At 33.5% G+C, this 27,360-nt stretch overlaps 1 protein-coding gene across 1 annotated transcript in view; it reads right to left on the reverse strand.

The window, feature by feature from the left end:
* The window catches only part of MYO16 (myosin XVI), an 884,880-nt gene that overhangs the window by 237,907 nt on the left and 619,613 nt on the right, over nucleotides 1-27,360 (reverse strand). Inside the window, exon 23 of the mRNA XM_072621988.1 lies at nucleotides 22,134-22,206. Coding sequence (XP_072478089.1) covers nucleotides 22,134-22,206 — 73 coding nt within the window. The remainder of the gene's footprint in view (nucleotides 1-22,133; nucleotides 22,207-27,360) is intronic.

Genomic DNA, 27,360 nt, shown 5'->3' on the forward strand with positions numbered 1-27,360 from the left:
TTACAGTAAGGTACTGTAAACACTCCATAAAAGAAAAAGAAAAAAAAGTCAGACTTCTCTTTTATGAAGGCAGAGTAAAAAAAAAAAAAAATGTATGCAGATTTTCCAGATAATGGGGATTCTGTATTCCTAACTCCATGATGTAGAGGGGATAATTATACTTAAGAACTCAAGGAAACTTAATCAAACAAAGAGCATTTGTAAACAAAAATTCACATTTTTTTTTAATAATTTAAGTTTTATGAGTGTTTTTCTTACAAAAGCCTTATGAGTTAGGAATTGAAAAAAAAATAAGAGGGAACCAGGAACATTAAATGCCAAACAGAGACAGGTATGTAAATATATGGAAATGAGCATAAACTTTTCTTTGATAGTGAATCTAGATAGAACAACACAATTCTACTAAGCTACTTAAAGGTAATAAAACAATATCCAAAGGTAATAAAACAAATTTCACCCAAGTTTTGAGTTATTCAGAGCTTCTAATTCCATTTTCATACTCCAATTTTGCTTCTCAATATCATTTTCACTTATAGTAGGGAAATTGATATTACACACTAATGCATGTAAAAAGTAAAAGTTTTTGAATTGATTTCATGAGTTAAGATAGGTTTAGAGGTATGGAGACTATAAGATCCTGCTAAATAATTGAATTCATACAGGCTTTAAATTCTTTTCTTATAACAATACTAGGAGGTAAGTAGAGCAACAATAGTATTCTCATTTTATGACAAGTGAAATGACTTGTGAGAGGCAGGAATTGAATCCTAGTAATTTCAATCCAAATCCAGAACACCTTGTCCTAAGACATGCTCCCTTGAAGCTAGGTTTATTGTTAATTAATTTTGAGAAAGTATTTGGCTTTAATGAAAAAGAAATACAACTTTAAAAAGATCCTTCAAGGAAAAGTTTCACTGAGCTGCTCATTAAAATAAATTTTATCAAGGTTATAATGTGAGTATTGAAGGATATAGCAAAATTTAAAAAAAGACCTTCTTCTTAGATGCATGTAAGTTGCAAAATATAATAAATATTTAAATAGCTATAACTTAAGTGTATTCATGTGGCTCAAAGCAAAGTTCTATGTTTGGTTCAGGAAAAAAGGCATTGACCAGCAGTGGGTGTGAGGGAAAGCTTCACAAAATGAAAACACACACACACACACACACACACACACACAAACATATGAGTTGGTCTTTAATGGACAGCAGGAATTCAGTAGATGAGGAGGGGGAAGCAAGAGATTGTAAGCACAGATGATAACTTGACCTAAGATCCAGAGACAAAAATAATAGGCCATTTATGCTTTGGGGACAGGGAGCTGTCCAATTTGACTGACATTTCAGCATATAATAGTAGTATTAGACAGTGTTGTAAAGGTAAAAAGGTAACAAACTGGGAAGAGCTTTTAATGTCACAAAAGAGTTTGAATTTTATTTGGTAAACAATATGAGACAATTAAGATTTCACAGCAGGAAAAAAAATATGACTTGATCTATGTGTAGAGAAATTAGTTTAGCAACAGATTAATCCGGAGTGAATTGAAAGAAGGGAATGCAGGGAAGGCTTGTTAAAAGTCTTCTATAATAACCAATTAGTTTGATAATGATTCTCCCTACTGAGCTGGTGGCTACTGGAAAAGAAAGGATTGGAGAGATTCTAGAGATAGTATATAGGTCAAATCGATAAGACCTGGCAACCATCTAGAAATGAGAGGTCAAGGATGTCAAGGTCCTGTGACCTTGGAAAAGGAAAAAAAAAACACTAAAGGAAGAAAATGGCTGGAGAGTATTGATAAGGATATATCTCATATCAGCCTCATAACATAGGGTCACCACCCAATGTGTGAAAACATAGCACAGATTATAGGAAATCCACCCAATTAACCAGACTTCCAATGACGCTGAATTTATTAGCTAAACTGAAGTTTTCCTTTTCTCTATTGCTCCTTTTTCTTTCAATATAAAGTAGTTAATGTCACAGTCACTCTTTAAATCCAGATTAAGGAAAAACCAGAGTGAAATGCTTTGTTGAAGATCCATGAAACAGGAAGAGGAGAAGAGTAGGGCCATGTGGTAAAAATGAGAAGCAAAAGAGTAAAATATTCTTACCTTTACAAAGAAAAACAGGAAGGTAGTCATTTACTTAGCTATTTTGTATGGAATTGGGGGGAAACTTGGACAAGAATCATATAAGATGAGAAGTTTTTGAAGACTGATCTGTATCAATGAAGAGAATGCCTATTTCAGTTAAATCAGAAATTCTTCAGATCTATTCTTTGATCAAATGCTCAGAGTGCCATTTGGATGTCTCATATAAAATTGCATTTAACTAGAAAAGTCTATCATTTTGTTAGCTTCAGTGGCAGGTGCATTCACATCCAAATCTACTGCAGTGCCTTAGTAAAATGATTTTCTAGCAGAACTCAATAAAAATCTGCCCAAATCTGTCAGTCAAAGGTCTGTCTTTGACTGTCTCCACATATATAATTGGTGTGACTTTTTATTTGAACTAAGCATATTCTTCCATCCAAAAATGTCATTCAGATGAGTCTGCTTGAACCACCTGGCAGCTGAATTGAATTGGCTGACTAGTTAGTTAACTTTTCTATTCAACTGTCAGAGCAAAGCATTCACTTGGTTACCTTGTAAAGTTAGGCAGGTTTGCAAATGCATGCCATTGATTATAAAGTATTCTTTGATAAGCACTCTAGATGAAGTCACATAATTCTACCACTGCTACCTAAAAAATAACTCAAAGCCCACTCAAGTTGTTAATCATCAGGAACATCTCCAGCCTTTCCATTTTACTTAGCCACATTATTTTCTCTTAAAGCAGGGGAATTATATTATATAACAGAATGCAAGTTGGGAGGAAAATTTGATTTTAACATTTACAATACTGAAGACACAATGGGACCTGATCACACATCAGTAAGTTCTTGAATTAATTCCATGAGTTAATACACCAACTACAAGTATTACTGTACAGGCAGCATTTAAAATGTCTAAAGGGATAGATAATGAATTCTACCTCCTAATTCTCAGTAGAGATGGAGAACTATAGTCACAGGCGAGATTATCAACAATGGATCAATTGATCAATTCATAAATATTAATTAAGCACCAAGTGTGTTCCAGGAACTATGCTAGATACTGGCAATACAAACAATGGAACAATCCCTTACATTTTAATAAGGGAGACAACACACACACATATACAAGTATGTACAGAAAAATACAAATACATAAAAAGTAATTAAATATAAGGTAGCGTAAGTGTAATTTTGAGTTCAAATTCTATTCCTCCTTCCCCTGATCCTGCCCTGAAACAATAGGCAATCAGATATAGGTTATACATGTGCAATTATATAAAATGTTTCCATGTTATTAATTTTTATAAGACTTGAAAGAAAAAATGAAAGTGAAAAATAGCATGCTTCAGTCTATATTGAATATGTATTATTTCTTTCTCTGGAGGTGGGTAATATTCTTCATCTATTGATTCACTGCTACACCAATCAAACTATGAGCAATTATTTTATAGATCTTAAAAAAAATAACAAAATTCATATGGAAGTACAAAAGCTCAAGGTTATCAAGGGAATCAACAAAAAGAATATGTGAAAGAATGTATTCTAGTCCTATTGAATCTCAAACTGCCTTATAAAGTAGTAATTATCAAAATAATCTGGTATTGGATAAAAAAAAATGGAGTGGTGGAGTGGTGAAATAGATTAGATACAAATTATATTACAATAAATGACCATAGCAATCTAGTACATGATTAATCCAAAGATCCAATATTTTGGAACAAAATTTTATCTTACAAAACCTGTTGGGGAAATTGGCAAACAGTAGGGCAGAAATTTTTTATAGACCAACATCTCATACTATATACTAAGATAAAGTCAAGAAGGGTACATGATTTAAAGGCCGATATCATAAGCAAATTAATAGAGAATAGAATAGTTTGTCAGATTTATGAAAAATGGAAGAATTTAGGATAAAAGAAGATACAGAAAGTACTAAAAATGTAAAATTGATAATTTTGATATATAAAATTAAATTTTTGCACAAACAAAAATAATGCAATGAAAATTATAAGGAAAACAGAAAATGGGGAGGGAAGATTTGTGAGAAGTTTCTTTGATAAAGTCCTCATTTCTCAAATATATAGAGAACTGAGTCAAATTTATAAAAAAAATAATACTAGTCATTCCCCAAATGATGAGTGGTCAAAGAATATGAACAGGCCATTTTAAGACAAAGATATCAAAACTAGCAATAGTCATATGAAAAATGCTTTAAATCACTATTGATTAGAGAAATGCAAATTAAAACAACTCTGAGGTACCACCTCATATCTCTCAAAGTGGCTAATGTGAAAAGAAAAAGAAAATGTTGGTTGTTGGAAGGGATGTGGGAAAACTGGGACAATAATGTACTATTGGTAGAGTTGTGAAGTGATTCAATAATTCTAGAGAACAATTTGGAAGTATCCTCAAAAGGCTATAAAACTGTGCATACCACTGCTAAGTCTATATCCCAAAGACATTCAAAAAAAGGAGAAAAGGACTAATTTGTATACATACATACATACACACACACACACACACACACATATATAATCAGCTCTTTTTGTTGTGGTTAGGAATTGGAAATCAAAGGGATAACATCAATTGAGGAATGGATAAAGAAGCAGTGGTACATGATTACAATGGGATATTATTGTACTAGAGGAAATGATAAGCAGGATGATTTCAGAAAAAAACCTGGAAAGACTTACATGAACTGACACATAATGAAGTGAACAGAACCACGTGAATGTTGTACACAGTAACAGCAATATTTTTCTAGTGCAATATTAAATAATAGATGCAATAATGGGCATCCTTGCTTCATTCCCTGATTGTATTGGGAAGGCTTGCTTATCCTTATCACAAATAATGCTTGGTGATGGTTTTAGATAAATATTTATTTTAAGGTAAGCACCATTTATTCCTATGATAACTAGTGTTTTTAATAGGAATGAGTAATGAATTTTTTCAAGGTCTTTCTCTGCATCTATTGAAATAATCATATGATTTCTGTTAGCTCTATTACTGACATGGTCAATTATGTTGATAGTTTTCCTAATATTGAACTAACCTTGCATTTTTGTTATAAATCTGAGATGGTTATACTGTAAGATCCTTGTGATATGTTGAGGTATTCTCTTTGATAGTATTTTATTTAAAATTTTTGCATCAATAATCATTAGGAAAATTGGTCTATAATTATCTTTGTCTGTTTTGGCTCTCTCTGGTTTAGGTATCATCACCATGCACATCTTGAAGAATATCAGGTCACTGGATTCAGATGGCTCTGGAGGAAAAATGAGACTGGTGACCTTGCAGAGCCCTCCCTCACTCAAAACAAAGTCAAGTGCAAGTCGTGCCATCATTTCTTTGATGGCATGGTATTCTGCAATGAAGGATGAACACAACGATCATCACCATATTTGTGTTGTAACAGGAATTTGGTAGCACTCCTTTGCCTATTTGTTTTCAAACACTTTAGATAGTTTTGGGATGAATTGCTCTTTAAATGTTTTGTAAAATTTGTTTGTGAATCCATTTGGCCCTTGGGATTTTTTCTTAGGAAAATGACTGATGGCTTATCAATTTCTTTTTTCTGATATTAGGTTAAGTGTTTCATTTTTGCTTCTGTTAGTTTGGGGCCCTTGGGATTTTTTCTTAGGAAAATGACTGATGGCTTATCAATTTCTTTTTTCTGATATTAGGTTAAGTGTTTCATTTTTGCTTCTGTTAGTTTGGGGCCCTTGGGATTTTTTCTTAGGAAAATGACTGATGGCTTATCAATTTCTTTTTTCTGATATTAGGTTAAGTGTTTCATTTTTGCTTCTGTTAGTTTGGGTAATTTAAATTTTTTAATATATTCATCCATTTCACTTTATTGGCATATAACTAGGAAAAATACCTCTTAACAATTGTCTTACTTTCCTCTGCATTAGTGGTGAATTCAGACTTTTCATTTTGATACTAGTAATTTGTTTTTTTCATTCCTGTTAAAAACCAAATTAACCAAAGATTTATCTATTTTTTCATAAAACCATCTTCTAGTTTTATTTATTAGTTCAATGATTTCATTACCTTCAATTTATTAATCTCTCCTTTGATTTCAGGATTTTCAATTTGGTGTTTAACTGAGGATTTTTAACTCATTATTTTTCTTAGTTTTTTTTTTTTGCACGTTCAATCTCTAAATTCTTGCATGAATAAATTTTTCCCCTAAGTACTGCTTTGCTTGCATCCCACATATTTTGATATTGTCTTATTGTATTGTATTCATTTACTTTTTAGGGTTAGGTTATTTAATTTCAAATAAATTTTTGCACTTTCTTCCAATTATTCATTATTGAATATAATTTTTACTTTATTATGATTTGACAAGGATGTATTTACTATTTCTACTTTCCTGCCTTTGGCCGTGAAGACATGATCAATTTTTCTATAGGTATTTTCTATAGGTAACATGTACTTCTGAGAAAAAGGTATATTTCTTTCAATTCTCATTCAATTTTCTCCAGAGATCTATTTCCTCCTGTAACTCATTCACCTTCTCCTCCAAAAAGTGAGATGCTAATGCCATTTGGTGCATATGTTTAATAATGATATGACTTCATTATCTATGGTACCTTTCAGCAAGATATAGTTTCCTTCTTTATCTCTTAATTAGTCTATTTTTTACTGTTACTTTGCCTGAAATAATGATTGCTACCCCAGCTTTCTTTGCTTCAGCTAGAGCACAATAGATTCTTTTCTATCCCTTACCTTTGTCCTCTGCATATCTCTCTGCTTCAAATGTGTTTATTGTAAGCAATACATTTTGAGATTCTGGTTTTTAATCCATTCTGCTATTCACTTCCATTTTATGGGTGAGTACATCCCATTCACATTTATAGTTATGATAACTGTGTATTTCTTTCTTGCTATTTTTTCACTTGTTTATCCCCTCTCTCTCTCTTACCCTTCACTCATTCCCTCGTCACAAGTGTTTTACTTTTGATCACTACTTTCTCCAGTATTCCTTCAGTTTTATCATTCCCCCCTTTCAATTATCCCCATACATTTTTAATTCCTTATAGATTTCTATATTTGGTTGCACATATATATTATTCCTTTTTTGAGGCAATTTCAGTGAGAGTAAGATTTAAGTTGTGTTTACCCCCCCCCATCTTTGCATCCACTATAGTAGCTCTTCTATATCTCTTTTATGTGTAATAATTTACACCATTTAATCCCCCCTTCTAGTTCAATATTCCTTCTCATCTCTTTATTTTTTATTTTGTTTGTTTTGGGCTATCATCCATCAAAGTCACCTTATATCCATACCCTCTCTCTACATATACCCCTTCTAAGTGTTCTTATACTAATAAAATTAAGAAGTACAGATATTATCTTTCTGTATAGAAATATAAAGATTTTAACTTTTTTTATGTTTTATCTTGCTTCTTTTTTACCTTTTTATGTATTTGAGTCCTGTATTTGAAAGTCAAATTTTATGTTCAACTCTGGTCTTTTAATTAGAAATGTTTGAAAATCCTCTATTTCACTAAATATCCATTTTCCCCCTGAAAGATTATATTCAATTTTGCTTGGTAGGTGATTCTTGGTTGTAATCCTAACTCCTCTACTTTCCTGTATATTTAAGCTCTCCAGTTCTGTAATGCGAAAGCCACTATATCCTGTGTAATCCTGACTATGCATGTACAATGTTTGAATTCTTTCTTTTTAGCTGTTTGTAATATTTTCTTCCTTGAGCTGTGAGCTCTGGAATTTGGCTGTCATGTTTCTGAGAGTTTCCAGTTTGGGATTTCAGGAGGTGATCAGTGGATTCTTTCCATTTCTATTTTGTCCACTAGTTCTGATACATCAGGGCAGGTTTCTTTGATAGTTTCTTGAAAGATGTTTTCTAGTTGGCTTTTATTTTACGGTTTTCAGGTACTCCAATAATTCTTATATTATCTCTCCAGGATCTATTTTCTAGGTCAGTTCTTTTTCCAATGTGAAATTTCACATTTTTTCCTTTTTTTTTTATTTTGAGGTCTTCATGGAGGCATTAGTTTCCACTTGTTCAATTCTAATTTTTACAGAATTATTTTCCTCAGTGAAGTTTTTTTACTTCTTCTATTTGGCCAGTTCTATTTTTTAGAGAGTTAGTTTTCCTCAATAATTTTTCTAAATCTTTTCTCATGCTATTGATACTATTTTTATCATTCTCTTGCATTACTCTCATTTATTTTCCCACTACTCTTCTACTTCTCTAATGTGCTTGTAAAAATCCTTTTTAAACTCTTCCAGGAACTCTTTTTGGTCCAGAGATCAAATTACATTTTTCTTTTAGGCTTAAAATGTAGCCATCTTGACACTATTGTCCTCTTCAAAGTTTATACCTCAAACCTCCCTATTACCATAGTAAATTTCTACAATCAAGCTCTTTTTTGTTGTTTATTTGTTTGTTGTCATTTTTTTCTTCCTTTTTTGTGACTTGGTGTTTTTGTTATGAGAGTTGGACTCTGGTCTTTCATGGACCCAAGGTTTTTGTGTGGGGACTTTGGGGCTTACTGTTGGCTTTCATTGAGCTTCAAAGCTTTGCTTCTTGCTTTCACTGGAGGATGGGCTTCCCTTCTGGTTTGTACTGAAGCATAGGGCCTCCCTGTTGATCTCTCCTGGGTATGGATTTAACTGCTAACCTGGTCCTGGAGTGGGGGGCCTTACTTCTGGCTTGCTATGGTGACAGATTCTTTCTGGTGCCTGGCCCTGGACTAAGGTTCTTGTTGCTGGTCTGCCACAGGGATGAGGTCTTGCTGCTGGGTTGCTATGGAAAAAGGCTCTCATTGGGTCTAGGCCCCATGGGTGAGGTCTTGATGTTGGTCAGCCCCAGGGCATGGTTTCATTACTGATCAGTTGTAGGGTCAATGCCTAGCTGGAAGCTTGTGCTGAGGGTGGGTTCACTGGGGTGGGGTCTTGTGCTGCATAGACTGCTCACTTGCCTAGGGGGCTACTGGTTGGCAGAGGGGCGAGACCTTGCTGGTGGATTACCCCAGGCTTGAAGCCTTACTGTAGGCCTACTGTGATGAGGTTGCTGCTGCTGCTGCTCATGGACCTCACTCCCCTTCTCCTCCAGGAAGACAGACCTTTCCTGCCAGGTTGACAAACTGCTTCCCTGCTCTTACACCAATTCTGAGTCAGTTTTCTAGTTATTCGGAGGGGAGTTTGGAAGGACTTCAAAGGGTTCCTTCCTCTGCCATCTAGGCACTGGAAATTGTGAAGGGTCTTTAAAGATAAACAGAGGAGTTCATATGTAATTCTAATGTTAATAAGGAGCTATTAGAGTTGAGTAGGGAGTGAACATGCTAAGATGTGCAGTTAAGGAGAATCACTTTGGCAGTGTGCAAGATGGAGTAGGGAGAGATACAAAGCAGGGAGCTCAATGAAGAGGATGTTCTAATAATGTAGGTGACAAGTGATGAGGCCCTGAATGAGAAAATAGACTAGTGTGTAAGCAGAGAGAATGGGTTAAATGTGAGAAATGCTGTGAAATTAGAAATAATAAGATTTGGCAACTGATTGGAAATGTGGGTTAGTGAGAGTGAACAGCTGGGGATAATGCCAAGATTACAAATAGGTAAGATGGGAAGGATAGGGCATTTGGAAGAGGGAAGGTTTTCAGAATTTAAAGGGAAAGATGGGCTCAATTTTGGACATATTGGGTTGGAGATGTTTCTGAGACATCCAGTTTGAAAGGATTAAGATGCAAAATATTTACTTCAATTGCCCCAGTCACTGTATCCATCGATTTTATCGTTTTTTTCTTGGTTACAAAGGAAGGATCATTTCTGGGGTATGGAAGGACATATCCAAAAACAATTCTGGTGGTAAAACAATAAAAAAACCCAACAATACTAATTTTTTTTTCAAAATGTAGATTAGGGTGAGCTGAAGTTAGGTTGGATACTATCTGATGGAATTTCAGACAGAATTAATCCCTCCTTCCATAACTTTTTCAGCAGAGCTTTCTCTTCAGAATATACTGGGGTGAAATATTCCAGTTTCTTACCTCCTTGAGATGAAATAGTATAAAAAACAGCTAACTACTTTAACTCATTCCGAGCCTTTTTTCAATAGAAACATCCAACAGTGGTTAGTTTTTGTGACAAAGGGAAAATGCTTGCAGTGTATTGGTACCTATTACTGTACATCATGTTCTTTCCTTTCTGAAAATGTCCTTTCTGTAATTTATTAAAATCCTGTAGGGAAAAAATATGGCTTGATATGAAATCAAGTAGACTGTGGAGTGATTTTCAGCTTGTAGCCTTTTATTTCAGAGGTGCTGCTTGAAACTAAATATACATTTATATGTCTAACAGGGGAGAGCAAGGCTGAGTGTTAAAGTGAATCACTGGGAACACAATTATGTAGTTCAAAGTGAACTGTGCTTCAAAATCATTTTGAAGTAAAGTGTACATCTGAAAAATTCAACTCAAAAAGTTTTATTTTTTTCTTTCTTCTCTTTTAAATTGTTCAAAGGGATGCTTTCAGTTCTGGCTCTCACTGTTTGACCTACAAAAGTTCTAACATAGAAGCTGCATCACAGGATGAACTTTAAAAGTGCAGACTAACATTAGGATGAAGACAGTTATAGATGAATCTATCCATTGCCCAAATAACTAGTTTAAAATAAGGGGAAAATGCCTCTAGTCCATTAAATACAAGGCTAGCAAGCAATTGCAATCAGGAATTCTGATCTTGTGTACATGTGTTTTTAAACTATCTGCCTTGATGTTGTATAGCCACTTCCATTAGAAGATAGCCAAGAATCTTACAAGAAAATGTGTTTGGAAACGTTACAGTTTTCTTATTGAACCCAAAGTCAATTAAAGATACCTGTTAATTTTAGGAGGAAAAATATCCAAGAAATATAAAAGTATTCATATTGCCATAAATTTTCCCCTATGCATTGTGTTCTTGGTTTCTGCAGAACAGGTTCTGAGAGTGATCTTTAAAACAAGAAGAGGGAAACAATTGATAGATGTGTAAAGTAGCTAATGAGTATTTACTCAGGCCAGGAGGAAACGATGAGAAGGCAGAAAACTATTTGGTATAGGAGGCAGAAAGTAAATATGTCCAGAGTATGAGGGTAGAATGTCAAATTCAAGAAATAGCAGGAGTCCAGTGTCATTGGATCATGGAGTATATGGGGCAAAAGGAATGGAGAGATTGGAGGTAAGGGGACAAGGAAGTTATCAAGTGCTGTTTTATTGTTCAACATAAATATTTATACTTGAAATTTTATATATATATATATACATATATATGTATATATATATACCTAAAATTATATATAAACAGATATATCAAAAATTATACATATCTATACATATAAATGTATGGACATGTATGTATGTACACACATGTATTTCTATGAATAGAAATGGCATAAGGGGTTCAAGAACAGCCCAATTTTTGAAATAAATTTGCTTCTGCTAGATGCTATGCTTATAGCCAGACAATCACTAGTACTTTTTAGGGTAACTAAAGATCAACAGTTAAGTCTTTTCTAGTATGAAAACTCAAAAAAGACAGACATAAACCATTCTATTAACTTACGCTTTTGTACAAAAAGGAACAAGAATTTATTAAGTACCAGGTCATGTGCTAAGCATTATACAAATATTATTATACTTGATCCTCTAAAAGTTCTACTATAATCCCTATTTTGCAATTGGGAAAACTGAGGCACATAGCAGTTAAGGTCACACAACCAGTAACTCTTTGAGGCTAGACTAGATTTGAATTCAAGACTTCTTAACTCTCAAACCAATTTCTATCGACTGCACCAACTAGTTGCTCTAGAGTAATAGCATTTAAAAAAATGGTGCCGCATAGTCTATACTTTTTTCTTTTAATATTTCAGTTAAACTAATGCTTGCTCTGTGATAGGTTCATTGTCTACACTGGTCATACAAATCTTTAGGATGTCTTTTGTGTCCCCTCTCCCTTGTAAGTCTTTGTTGATACTATGATTCACAGCTATATAAGATCACCAGGAAAATTTTATGGTTAAAAAAGATGTATTTGAGTAGTGGTCAAGAGCTTGAGGTCATTGTAAGTTTTCTATAGTTCCCCAAATGCAAAACAACTCCTTTTCACTTGCTATTTAGTCCTAGTCCAGTTTTTTAAGCATCTAGAGTCAATTTTCAAGAAAAAGGTGCTAATGAACTCATTGAACAGGGTTTCTGTAAACTGATTGTCTTAATTTTGGTTGATGTTTTGCCAATTTTAAAAATCATTTCTATTGAAAGTCTATGAATTTTACTGAAAAGATTTTGTACCATTCTAAGGCTTAATGTTACCAGCAGATCTATAAATAGGAGCCTTCCAAGAGCTGAGGTTCCCTATCTATTGATTCCCTATCTATCAAAAGAAAAATATTTTATTTAGACTTTGCTGAGGATAACTTTCATGACTATATTACTTCCCTATTCATGAACTCCAGTAATTTCCTACTCAGTAATTCCAGTAGCTCCCTGGTACCTCTAGAATAAGAAATTGATTCTTCTTTTTGTCTCTTAAAATCTTTCACAGTCCAGTTAACCTCATTGTATTATGTGCTTTCCTACACTATAGTGTCCAGGCAAACTAGTCCTCACTATTTTCCTTATATTTGGTGATACATCTCCTGTCTCCATACCTCTGCACACTGACTGACCTCCATCTTTGAAATACACATCTTCTCCTCTTTCTCAAAGAATCTGTATCTTCCTTCAAAATGCTAAGTTTTACCTTCTATGGAAAGCCATTCCTTATTCCCCCAAACTGGAATGTTCAACTGTCTAATTACTTGATGCTTAATGACCTTGTAGTTACTGTGGATTTTTTATGTGTCCTAGCATATATGCATGCAATCTCCACTGAAAGACTACAAACTTTTTTGAAAGGGATTCTCTCTCTCTCTCTCTCTCTCTCTCTCTCTCTCTCTCTCTCTCTCTCTCTCTCTCTCTCTGTGTGTGTGTTTCTCTCTCTGTTTCTTTCTCTCTCTCCCTCTCTCTCTCTCCCCTTCCTCTCTGTCTCCCTCTTTCACTCTCTCACTTTCTTTTTTCTCTTTTGTATTTAATACCCCTGCACCTGGCACAAAGTCGGGTATATAGTAGATCCTAATTGATGTTTGTTGATTGATTGATTCATCTTTTCCCTTCTCTTTCAATATTCTCTTTGAAATACCACGAAACAAACTTTCCTCTAGCATAGCTCTCTTCCATATTTAATCAGGTCCTTTTATTCTTCTGACTTTAAGTTCTATTGCCACTATCATCACGTAGCACATTGGATAATTAGATAATGAAATCCAAATTGTCTTCATTAATGAGAATACAACATTAAAGAAATGCTAATAGACTGTTCCATTTCATATCTGTTTTTTGTCCTCTTGGTTTTATCTAAAATACTATCTGATGATCTGGTTTAGTTGGGTCACACAGCAGAAAATTTTTCTCAATCTAATGAAAATATATTATTAAGTATCTACTCTAAGATATCATCGTGCTAGAAATTGCGGAAATAATGGTAAGATGAAAGATGTTTCTTGATCTCAAGTAGCTTACATTTAGAAGGATACAATATGCATAAGTAAGCATATAAATGATAATTTGAGTAGGGACAGTTCACTAGTAACTGGGGGCAGAGAGATCTTCGCAGTCTTTTTGTAGGACATGGCACATAAGTTGAACCTTGGAGTGAATTCAGTATTCTAAAAGGAAATATTTTGCGGTTGAATTGGTTGCCCATAATCTTTCACCATCACGCTGTATAGCATTTTGAAAGTAACACTGTACTCTAAACCGATGTTTGCTTTGGCAGCCTTGCCTCTCTGTTTGGTAGGGAAATCAGGCATTAGCTAATGGGAGCTATTTTAGTCTTTTGGCCTCTTTTTTGTGTGTTGACTATATATGTTAATTAACCTTTTCTAAGAAATACTGATAATGAATCAGTGTTTCTCTTTTGTCATTTTTTCAGTTTTCATTCAAAAACATGTATAAACAGATGAGTTGGATCTTTTTTGTTAACTGCATGCTGTATCTTATACTTTTTAAAATTTGGTGGTATTTATAGTCTATTTATCACACAGCTGGAAATCTAACAACTCATCATCAGCTAATCCTAAAATGTTTGCTATATGGGTAACTAGATTTTTCCTATCAATAAAAATAAATCCAATTCTATATGTGTATGTTTTTGTGCAATGCTTTCCACATGTACCTTCTCAAATGCACTCATGATATATAAATGTGAAACTGCTAATTAACCTATATTCTTTTAGTCTAATTCATTTCTTCAATGAAAACCAGTCATTTATCTAGTCACTCATCTACTCATTCATTCATTCAGCAAGCACCCTACATGCTAAATACTAAGGAAAGAAAAAATTGTAGACCCAGTCTTTAAGACCTCAAATTTCTAAAAACATTTTTATTATCCTTTCCTGTGAACATCTTCACATAGAAGCTGTCAAATTTCAAGGGACATATTGCCTTCAGATTTGGCATATTTTCTCAGGGTCTTCATAGGACATTTTCCCTCATCTCTCCTCTGCAACAGATGGTGCTATATATTATTATCTTCATAGATCTACTTACTCTTACTATAATAATACAAGGTAAATATTCCATGAAATGACATGTCCTGTGTCTTTGAGCATACAAAACTTTTTTTTTTATTGTTGGGGGAGGAGGAGAATTATGAGTTGTCTTTCTGCACAGCTACATTATTTTTTATTTCTTCCTTTTCAAGAAGTTACACTATTAATATGGATATGTCTCAATCCTGTATTCATGCGTCAACTTGTTTATCGTACAAATATCTCACATGAAGAAGACAAAGAATTAAGTGAATAATTTTACATATTATGAAAAATTGCATAATGCTTAACATGTCCTGCCCTTTTTTCTGTACTCTTCCATCATCACTATGGAAGTGAAAGAGGACTGACAGGACTAAGGGTCATATTATATATTTATCCATTCTCCTCTTCACTCCAAATCATTCATTAAGCAGCCAAATTTGTTGTGACACACTCAATATATTTTGACTGGTCCATGAAGAGCAAACAAAGGTATTACTCAGGATGCACAATGCCATGGTAGAACCTTCTTGAACTCTCCCTCTCCTAGCATTAGCCTTCAAAACTCAATCACTTCCACGCCATTATGAGGCATCAGAAGAGAAAATAAAACAAAACAAAACAATCTTTAAGTTCAATTTGAATATTTAGTATTATAAGACCCATTTATTTTAATATTTGCTTTCACAAACCCCTAACTTATCTTTAAGCTCGGATCATGTCATTTCTCACAAGTCTTAACAGGCATATGGAATAAATTACAATTAAAGATAAACTTTCTTAATACTTTACCTTTAATATTTTTTGTGACCTCTTTCTCTTTCCCCAAGTCACACCTGGTTTCTCCTAGTTATTCCTTAGCCCATTGTCAAGAGCTGTTCCACTCTATTTGCCTATTGGTAAGATTCTGAGCATTGGACATGTAGTCAGGAAGACTGGAGTTCAAACCTGCCCGCAGGTACTTACTGGCTATGTGACTCTACCCAAGTCACTTAACCTCTATCTGTCTAAGTTTCCTTAACCATAAAATGGCACCTACATAATGGGGTTGTTGTGAAGATCAGTGAGATAATATTTGCAAAGCAGCTAGCATAATACTTGGCACATTGCAGGTACTATGTAAATGTCTGTAGCCTCCCTCTTCCCTGTCAAAATTGGAAGAATGATATAAATACTGTCTCACGTGTATTGCCTCTACCTTTTGATTTTGTTCCTGTAAATAATTTACAGCTTGCTTACCAATTTCCTCAAAAAACTGGACCTCCCATTTTCCAACTTCTACTACCTTCTCCTCATCTCTTTCTTCAACATTTGAAAATTACTAAGCAAAACACAGTGGTGGGTAGGTGGCATTATGGATGGATTGTTGGAACTGAAGTCAGGAATCCTGGAGTTCAACTATTCCTTCAGACCCTTAGTAGCTATGTGATAATAGTTAAGTCACTTAACCTTTTTCAGACTCAGTTTCCTCACTATATAATGACAGCACTTACCTTACTGGATTGCTTTGGGGCTAGAAGCAAATACAATAATATATGCGATGCGATTTGTCAAAACTAAACTGGCCTACAAATACTAATATTATTGTCATTCGAATCAAATTTAAAAAAATTTTTGCTTCAAATTCAACAATGATGTATAACAAAAGATTATGTGACATATTTAAGTAAGAAATTTAAATAATAAAGTTTAAGTTAGATATAAATAGAAAATCAAAAATTCAGAATATATCTCTATTATTAGACCTTGACATAATGGAAATTTTAAATATATACATCAATTATGTATGTATTTATTCTTACAATCATCACTTTTAGTTCTACTTCTCAGAAAATCACAGACTCATAAAGGAAGTCCAATATTTTCATAAATCTAATTCATTTTATAAGCTCTCTTATGAAGTAGATAAATGAGATTTTAGAATTTAAGAAATTGACTGGAAAATTAAGAAAACAGCTAAATTGTGGGATAAAATGGTAGCATTAGTGATGAATATCAGAACTTCAGCAGAAATAAATTTTCAAAACATTTCACGTAATTCACTATATGTGTGCGTATGTGTATATATGTATGATACATGTGTATATGTGTGTATATATGTACATATATATTTTTCATAATCTTTTATTCAAAATATTGTTCTTTTTATCAGTGCTTCATGGGTGTATATCACATTACTTTTTTCATCTAAGAAAAGTGAACCAGTCATTATATTAACCAACATAAAATCCATTAGTATAGCTCTACAAAAATATTATTTAGGATTCAGTTTCTACTAAAAATAAGAATAATTTTATATGGTATAAATTGAAAGTTCATTTTTTATAGAATACTGTTTTTAGAGTTCACCAAAGCAAACTAAAATCTAATGCTGTATCGTAGTCCTATATTTTAGCATCAACTTCTATTAGTAGCTTTCCCTTTCTATCATAGACATAACTAGTCACGACTTGTGACAAATTAAATGATGAGAAAAGGAGTAGAGGAGTATGGAAGAGCAATGGGAGGATGTGCTGGTGGGAAATAGTTTGCTCCAGACCAGTGCTGCCATGATGGCAGAATCTCGGGAGTTTCAGTTCATGTTTGGGAAGGGCGCAAAAGACATTGTCCATTACAAGAATGACTGATAATTGCCCAGATTGAAATACCGTGTCCTCCTCTCAATCCTTGGATATCTGTGACTTGGGACAAAGTGCTAATTACTAGTATAAAAGTCCTCATTAGAAACTGTTTGGAGGACAGGGAAGGGATTGAGATGTCTTTTAGAACTAGGATATGGGTAGACAATAGTTCTTTTGAGAAAAGATGGGAAGATGGAATGAATTTCAAGCTCAGTTACAATCAAAAATGGTATATGAAATCTCCTTCTCCCTCCAAATGATGTACTCTTAGGTTCCATTAAAAGAGATATAGTATCTAGAACACATAGTTCCATTGGATTTTTTTTTCCAATTCAGATGTCTGTTCAGTTTGGGGAAGCAACATATTAGTAGAACATTAATCAAGTGGGGAGAATCTAGAGGGTGACTATTTGAGGGTACTGGATAAGGTAGAGGATATGTAATATAAAAATAAATTGGAGGAACTAGAAATGTTTACCTTAGGAAAGAAAAAACAGGGAAGGCATGACAAATGTCATTTAACATTTGAAAGGCTCTCATCTGAAGAAAGCAAATCTTTTTTTTCTTGACTCCAGAGGACTCCAGCAATGAGCAAAGGAATGAAATTGCATGGAGGGATATTTAAGTTAAACGTAAAGCAAAATATCCTAACAATTAGTGTTATTTAGTAATTGTGTTTCTCTTTATTTAAGGTCTTCAAGTGAAATCAGGATGCCTACTTATACTGGGAATATATCATAAAAGATTGCTGATTAAGTAGTTATTGGACTCAATGGCCTATAATATCCTTACATAATTTGAAATTCAACAATTACTTACAATTAAATAATATATTTTCACATATAAGTCTTACTGTGGCATAAAATTATTACTATAAAGAATCACTTTAAAATTTGAAAGTTAACTTTTTCTAGAGATATGCTTCCTTCCATTATCAGGATTGGAAAAATACAAATACATTTTTCTTTGGCTATTTTTCCTTTAAAAAAATCCCAATGACATAATATGTTACTGTGAAATACTTAGCTCCATAACATTTTAAATTAATTTTAAATTAGTTTCACTTATATTAAAATTATGTTACTTAAGTATTAACTGTGTCTGTTTCTATAAAAATAAATCCACACCAGGAAACTGCCTTGTCAGAAAGGAATGAAACATTTCTACCAAGAAGATATCCTACTGTAACTTTTGTTAAAATATCTGAAAAGTGAATTTAATAAATTTGCAGAAAAAAGATATTTATTGCTTGGATTTCAATTTTATTTATCAAATGCATAGCTGCAATGTTTTAAAAATATACATTTAGGTCATTAGTGAACTTATGATTTTAGAAAATATACATGAAATTTGTAGAGAAAATCCAAAAGAAGAAATTTCCCTACTGTTACTTGTTTTCTTGTCCAAAGGTTCAGGCAGAGTCGAGTTTTATTTAAGACCATGTGTCTACTTCCCAGTGAATGGAATACAAATACTTAAAGCATTTCGTGTAACCACAAGCAATTTTAATACATTACAAGCAAAATGATTCCTCTCTGTAAACTCCAAGTAGTCATAGACTATAAGTTCACATCCTCTTTGCACAATATGCCAAAGATAGCATTTGCATAATTAGATACTTGCTCAATGTTTCTGATGACATGGGCAATAAAGAAACTCTATTATATCACTATAAGATGAGCTCAAACAGGTCAACCAGACGTTTTTCTGTCTCCTGGTTTTTCCCCTTATGTCTCGGCTCAGTCTAAGTTTAACTGTGCTGTTTTTGACCTACAGTTCCAGTAAATTTTGTTTTTTAGAAAACAACCTGTAAGCAGGAAAACTTTCCAAGTCCTTGTCAACTCTCCTAAAGCCAGTTTGGAGGAAGCTTGGGTCAGGAGTAATGAACCATAGCTTTAACTTCTGAGGCTCAGGCTTTTGTTTTGACAAACCTTTGACTTTCTCTCTAAATTCCTACAATATTCTCTCAATACTGGGTTCTACTACATTTCATCTGAACAAATCCTCTGTTTCATAAAGATTTGGCTGTCATGTCCAGTGAGAAATCTATGGGTTGTTAGTACACATATACATCTTTAATATTCTCTATCGTGACATTACTGATATCTCTAATGCGGTCCTTTTTATTCTTCTAGATTCTTATGGGAAAATATGTTTTGGAATTATAAATTCTCACAATTATTTAAAATAATAAAACAGTTATGCTTACAATATGGTAACTCAGAGGTAGTTCCCTTCTATCACTGAAACAAAACTGAGGATGTTATTATATGAATCATATAGGTGCCACAGCAGATAGAGGATGAGATCTGAAGTCAGGAAGACAGTTTGAATGCAAGACTCAGATACTTACTAGCTCTTTGATCCTGGGCAAGTCAGTTACTTAACTTATCTCTGCCTCACTTTCCCCATCTGCACAATGGGTGATGATAGCACCTATCTCTCAGGTGAGGATCAAGTGAGTTAACACATGAAAAGTAGGTTTTGTCAACTTTAAAGAGTTATGTAAATGCTAGCTATCATTATTTCTTGAGATGTGGTGGAGGGAATTACCCACCAGACATAGCACTGCATTCAAGGCTTCCCTCTCGGGTCCTTTAAAACTTCCATGAATAAATCTACAAATCTAGGTGATCTTTTGATTAGCTATTTGGGTATAGTAAGAGAGGGTTTATTGTCAGTGAATTTGGAAATGTTTTTTTAAGTTCGTAAAACACCATTTCCTAATAAAAGAGATGGCAGCCACTCTGTATCTACTTGAAAATGAAGTGAAATGTTGACAGTTATTTTGGTTAATTTAATCAATGAAGAGTGTCAACTTCAGGCCAAAATAATCCATTCTAAAACACAAATTACCCGGTATGGTTCTTTCCATTGATAAATCAAATAGCTGTCAAACATTTCCTTCATTTGACATTCAGTCTGAGAATTGTCTTAAATCTTTGAAGGGTGTGGGTGGGTGAGGGAAAGCAGAGATGAACCAGTGAGAGAAGGGGGGCTTTGATTAGTATTTTCATTTAGCTGAAACAAATTAACTTTTTATATCAGCACTTGTGGGCAGATAATGTAATAAAACTACTTAAGGGTGATGAGATTTGAGGTGGTGTTCCAGAGTAATAGTACTTTCTGTCTACTTAAATCTGTGCTTATTCTAGCCTTTTGACAAGCTTCTCAACAGGAATAATTAGAGAAGAAAAACACACTGAGCTCATTTTCTGAATAGGAAAAGTAAAGAAGGGACAAGGTCATAAATTTTTTCTTCTTGTTTTTGGATATTTTTATTTAGCTCTGTTTATTTGGTTAATTTAGTCAAGGAGGAGTGCCAAATTCAGGCAAAAATAATTCATTCGATTATTTTCTCAAAGAATGAAGCACTTTTTTAAAAAAAAACATAATTGTTAGAAAAATAATGCTGGATTAAAACTTACAAAAAAAGAAATGTGGGGTGAGTTAAGCAATGGGGAGATGTTCAAGTATGTCAGCAGCGTAGTCTTCTAAAATATATTACTATAAAAATAAAAATATTTTAATGGCTTCAGATGCAAATATAGGGATTTGCTAAATCCAGTGTGGGTAAGATGAGATTTGGATATTTCCTAGAGAAAGGGATTTATCCTCCTAAATGACTATTACACACTATTGTGTGTAGGAGCAAAAGAAAAATGCTAAGAGCAAGATTTTTTTCAGAAAAAGGTTCCTTTTCATTTCTTCATTTATAGGCAACCAGATCAAGGCTTGAGAATTACTCAGAGTTTCATGAAAGTGATGTTCAGGTTTCACTCAGGATTTATTATTTACTCATTTTTCAGATGAACGAATTATACCTTCTGTTACATAAAACCTCAAACCTCAGGGATAATAAAATTTGTGGTTAATTAAAACATTTTAACAGCAAGCAAGATGAATAAGGCAATATGAAAACAGCAGTAAAATCACCTTATTCCAGTACCAAAATAAGCTTCCTTAAAGGGAAAAGTTTCATTCTAGATTTTTTAGATCTTTGAATGACCTCTCTGATGCCATGTTAAAGAGGGAAGTCTAAAGACTTTTCTGTACCTGTCAGAAGGGAGACATTGTCTCTTGTGACCAAGGCCACAAATTGTATTCTCAATATAAACACCTAGCAAGCTCTGCTCTGTTGAAAGCATATAGGTATTGGTGGAAAAGTCAGCTCTAATATAAATCTTTTGAGGGTCAGTACAGGTAGATAAGAGAGGGAATCATATTTTGAAATATATTTTAAATGTTAAATTAAAATGTAAAATAATTTTAAACAATACATTTTTAAATAGTAAATAAACATTTGCAAAATGTTTTAGGGTTTAAATAGTACATGACATATATTATCTTGATCCTCACAATAAGCGCTAAGTCATAATACTGTGGTTATTAGTATTTACATACTTTTTTCATATGAAAAGCATGAATTTCAGAAAGGTTTAGAAATAACTTGCTTATGTGCCCATAGCTTGTGCAAGTGAACATGAATTCAGGTCCTTTCAGATTCCAGGCATAGTGATCTTTCCATTGTATCATATTGTCTTCCTTTCTTTCCTTCCTTCCTTCCTTCCTTCCTTCCTTCCTTCCTTCCTTCCTTCCTTCCTTCCTTCCTTCCTTCCTTCCTTCCTTCCCTCCTTCTCTAGTCTTAGTAATAGTAGTTGCAACAGCAACAATTTTTAAAAGGCATCTTGGAAGAAAGTAATCTACTTATTTTAAATATCTTCTTTTTCCCTCATCCAAAGCTTACCTTTTTTGATCCTCATCAGTCAAAACTGAATTATACAAAACATAATTAAGGGGAATATATCTTCCAAATAATGCTACTTACTTGTTCAAATTCATTCTTCTGAAATTCCTCAAAACCGAAGATATCCAGTATTCCAATTTCCAATGTCTGCACACTGAAACAACAACATTGAATGCATGGATGATTTCTTAAAATCTTTTACTATCCACTACCTCTTCCCCTTTTATGAATACTACTTTGGCCACTTATATCATCATGAATTTTCACTATAGAAAAACTGACAGATATGCTTTCTGTTTTCAAGGAATGTCAATTGTAAAAAAGACAAAGCCAAAAATATAGGGGAATACGTGTGTGTGTATGTGTGTGTGTGTGTGTGTGTGTGTGTATAATATGTGTGCATATGTATATATATATACATATATATATATGTATATATATATATACGTATATACGTATGTATGTGGCAACAGTAATGTTTTGTCAGGGAAATAGGGTTGAATTGGCTATGCTCATTCTTTTGTTGGACTTTGTTTTAAGGTATTTTTATTGTCAAGGTAGGGATTTGCTACCAGATAATAACGGTGACTTTTCCATGTTTAATAGGTCAAGATACCTCTATGGCATGAACAAATGATAAATAATATGAATCAAGATCCACTTGGGCTACTCTCTTTGATTTTTCTTCATTAACTTATTACTAATACTGGGAAGTGAATAAGAAAATATATCCATGAAGAGAATAATGAAGAATTACCCTTTGGAACAAAATTTAAACACATTTTATTGGTGTTAGAAGCACCATGATATAGTTATAGGTCACTGGAGAGAGGAATGGTGTTCCCCAAAGTTTTCCCCCCTTTCCCCTCCATTATCTTTTTGTCCCCTCTCTACATGCTAAACAGTGTGATAGGTTTTATAGGCTTTTCTGTACTGAATGTTTTCCATTAAAAATAAAAATTTCAAAACCAAAAATTAAAATATGCAATCTGACAAATATAATATTTTTGCAAGCACTGTTAAAAAGAATACATTGTATTGTTTAATCTGAACTCTCCCAGAAAATCTGGGAAGTATGGCACCATGTAGTTGAAGTGAGTCAGTGAAATTAGCTTTTAGCCCTGGCTTTGCCATTAGCTTGTCCAGGTAACCTTGGGTAAATTACTTTTTTTTTACCTCTGTTTCTTCAGCGGCAAAATGAGACTTAATTAGAATCTCTCTAAGCTTCTTTGCAACTTTAGAGTGCTAATTTTGTATTTTTTAAAATCTGCAATGGTCCTTGGGTACCTTCTTTCGTATATCATATGCTGATAACTTTATATATCTGTTATAATTAGTGTTTTGTTTTCCTGGATCCAAGTTTTTTCCTCCTTTCTATATAGCAATGACAGTCTTTGCTTTCCTCCTTCCATGGTTTTTCTGACTCAAAATGAAAACTTCCTTCACTAACACTGCAGCGTTGTAGTCAACCCTTGCTTCATGATTCATCTTTCCTTTTTATTTCCTCAGTCACATTCTCTGAAATCTGGACATTGCCACAATTCTGACATATTTCCTTTATAAGTCAATCTTGACACTTCCCAGCAGGCATAAAGATTTTCCTAAAGCAAGAACTACCTAAAAGCTGATTTTCTGTGACTCTACCTATTTTTAAAATAAAATGCACTTTTAAAGGGGTCAAAGTTAAAAAAAAACATTTTAAAACTTACTAGAACTTGCAGAACATAGAACACCATTTTTTAAATGCACAGAATTCTAACATACTCACAGCCACTTAGAAAATAAAGTTAATGCACAGATGGTAAAGAAGACCATGCTGTCCTTAAAAAAAGTTGTTTACATTTTATCATTTTGAAGTTGTGTATTTTTTATTAAAGCTTTCTGTTATGACAGAGATTGTGGCAATGATGGAGAATTTGTAAGTTGTGATGGATAAAAAGAGGAGCACCGTAAAACCGGTGTATGCAAAGAAGTTTACAATGGCAAAGAACTGTTTCATGGGTCAACTGAGGAATGGTTGATCAAATTATGGCATATAATGGAACTCTACTGAGAAATGAGAGAGAGAGAGAGAGAGACAGAGAGAGACAGAGAGAGACAGAGAGAGACAGAGAGAAAGAGTGAGAGTGAGCGACAGAGAGAGAGAGAGAGAGAGAGAGAGAGAGAGAGACCTGGAAAGATATATATGAACTGATGCAGTGATGTGAGAAGAAGCAAAATAACAAGTTATAATACAATATAATATAACACAATACAATATAATGCAACACAATACAACATTAATATAACATAATATAATAAATATAATATAATGTAATGTAATGTAACATAATATAATATAGTATAGTGTAATACAATAATATAATATAATTTTTGTAAAAACTAACATTTACCAATGACTTAAGAACTCTGGTAAAATACATCTCAGCCATGCTTTCAGAGAATTAATGAACAATATTGCCTACCTTCATGGCAGAGAGATGATCGAATAATAAAATACAGAATTAGAAATATATTTTTGGACCTTGCCAATGTGGATTTTTTGTTGACTATGCTTATATTCTGCTTTAATTTGTGTAGTGTTCCTTTTTTTCTCTCCTTTTTTCTTTCTTTCCTTTTTAGTTAGTGAGAGAGATGGTATGGAGAAACAAATGAACAGTTGATAGTTGTAAAAAAAAAAAACACTATAAAAATTGACCCAAAAAACCCAAAAAAGAAGTATAGGAGGGGACACAGGTGAACAGGGGATTTTGCTGCCACGTTGTTAAATTCAATATTTCTTCAAAAATAAACTACATAATAGAAATTTACATTTTATTCTGCTATCCTCTTAGTCTTTTTTGCAGATTGATATATTTCTTTTCATTGATGATTGTTAATTTTACTATAAGAGAATTTTTAAAAGGTGAATTGAGAGTGAATTTGAATCCAGCAGACGTAGGAAATGACAAATTAGCACTTCCCTAATATTCTCCAGAGACTGTTTCAGTGACTCAAGATCCATATAGATAATGAAAAAGAGGCAATCACTAAATTGTCCTCTTAGAGGTTCTATCCTTAGGTTAAAAACTGTAGTTGGTTGCAAAATAAAAATTTTAATTTGGTCCAACTTGTAACTATAAAAAAAGCATCTTTAGAATATAGAAGATAGAAAGAAACATTGGGAGAGGAAAAAATAATACATGTAAAGAATTTTAAAGACAGGGTTTATAACCACTGGCAGATGCATAATGCATTCCTTTTTTGTCTATTTCATCATTTATGATTGAATGAAATATGTTTCTGTGCTACTACAGCAGCAGTCTTGGCAGGCCAGTTACAGAGACTTTGAGCCAGTGGATGCCCAATCTGTTGAGCAGTCAGCATTGTTGTCATTTCTTTTTATTGATATCTAGACTTCTATCATAGACATTTAACTTAACATTCAATTTCTGGCAAGGAGATTCAGGAGTGTTTTAGTCAACTAGACTTCAATCCAAAAGGCAAAATTAACTTTGCTAATGTGATAATCTGCTTCAGGCTACTTTCTCCTTTAAAATTCTCCTGAGAGATACTCTGAAAGTTAACAAAAATTACTAATTAGCATTTGCTTGTTAGTAAAATAGAATGGCTTTTTACTCGTGGTGTCAGCAGAAGTACAGAAAATAGGAACCTGATTTTATTATTTGTGTGGTTCTGGCTTCATCCTGGAAGTAAAGATCTAAATTATATGGCACTTGCATTCAAAACATTAATAATTTCAATTTAAAGTGTATCACTTGATTCACAAGTCCAGCTGGGCACTGTCATCCTCAGTCAAAGACCCTGTGGAGCATGGATTTGCATATTCAGATCCAAATTTGGTGTTGGCCACTCCCCTGAGCAGTTTGGTGGTGCAAAGGATAGAGTCTGAGCCTGAAGTCAGTAAGATCTGAGTTCAAATTTAAAGTCAGCTATTTACTAGATGTGTGATCCTGAGTTACTCACAACCTTTCTACCTCACTTTTCTCAATTGTAAACTGGGGATAAAAGCAACACTTAACCCCTAGTGTTTTGTGTAGATCAAATGAGATTTTATAAATTGCTTAGAAAAATCATGAAGTGCTATATGAATATGGCTTTTGTGCAGACATACATCATAACTTATTTTTTAAAAATACTTAATTGTCACTACTTCTTAGGCAATATTACCCTATTTATCATAAACTATTGATGATATGGAAACAAATATAGGCACTATTAGAAGACAAACTATAGATGAGACCAACCAGCTTAACCTATAAAGAGAAAGAAAGGAAGAAAGAAAAAAGGAAAGAAGGAAGAAAGGAAAGAAGGAAGGAGGGAGGGAGGGAAGGAGGGAGAGAAGAAAGGACAGAAGTTGTAAGTGACTTGGATCACTAGGATCAAGGGGTTCCATTTCTAGGATACAAGTTTCCTCATTTGGAACATGATCTCTGAAGTCACTTCCAACTCTGGGGCTATTATCCCATGAGGCTATGATCCCAATGCACTTTGACCTTTGCAAGAGCAAAGAACTCTGACAGCACAACACAGGTGACTCTTGGAACATTCATGTAAATTCCAACTGGTGAGAAATTTTTTCAGTAAACAATAAACAATCAAAAGAATAAGATGGTCACCAATGAAAGCAAAAGGAAATAAAATTATACCATGTCACCTGGGAAATAGGATAGAGAACAGTTCTTGCAACATCACTAAGTTATGCCAATATGGTTTTGGTGACATCTTCTAAGGCAATAGTGAGTCTAGGGAAGAAGCTAGGTCTAGATCTAGGAATGATGGGGCAAGTATTCTAAGTGATGAGGTAAATCAAATAAAAAGTGCACAAAATCTCCCTTATTAGTTATAAAAGGCTACATTAATGATTTGCAAGTATTGCCACTTTTTAAATAAGGTATTAGAATCTCCAAGTCTAATGAAGTAGTAGTGAAGTATCTATCTGTCTATCTATCTATCTACCTATCTATCTATCTATCTATCTATCTAATCTAAGAGATCAGGAATATTCACACCAGAGTACTCCATGTATGCAGAGTTCCATGGAGGAGGTATAGTTTCCCATAAGTATAAGGATACTGACGTAACATTTGGAAAGATGTCAGTACTGAAGAAAAAAGAAATGCTTGGGTAATCCAAAGTCCTTGGATAATAAAATAAAGGCAGATTTGAACAAAGCCTTCACAGCCTTGAGTTAGTTTTGCTGCTAATGCTATTAGTAGATTTTTTTTCACTTGTAATTGTGACTCATAGATTCCTTCTAACTTCAGTTTCATTACTTATTAGGCTACCACCTGCTACCCTATGAAAG

The sequence above is a fragment of the Notamacropus eugenii genome, chromosome 6 (assembly GCF_028372415.1).
Source record: "Notamacropus eugenii isolate mMacEug1 chromosome 6, mMacEug1.pri_v2, whole genome shotgun sequence".
Taxonomy (NCBI): domain Eukaryota; kingdom Metazoa; phylum Chordata; class Mammalia; order Diprotodontia; family Macropodidae; genus Notamacropus; species Notamacropus eugenii.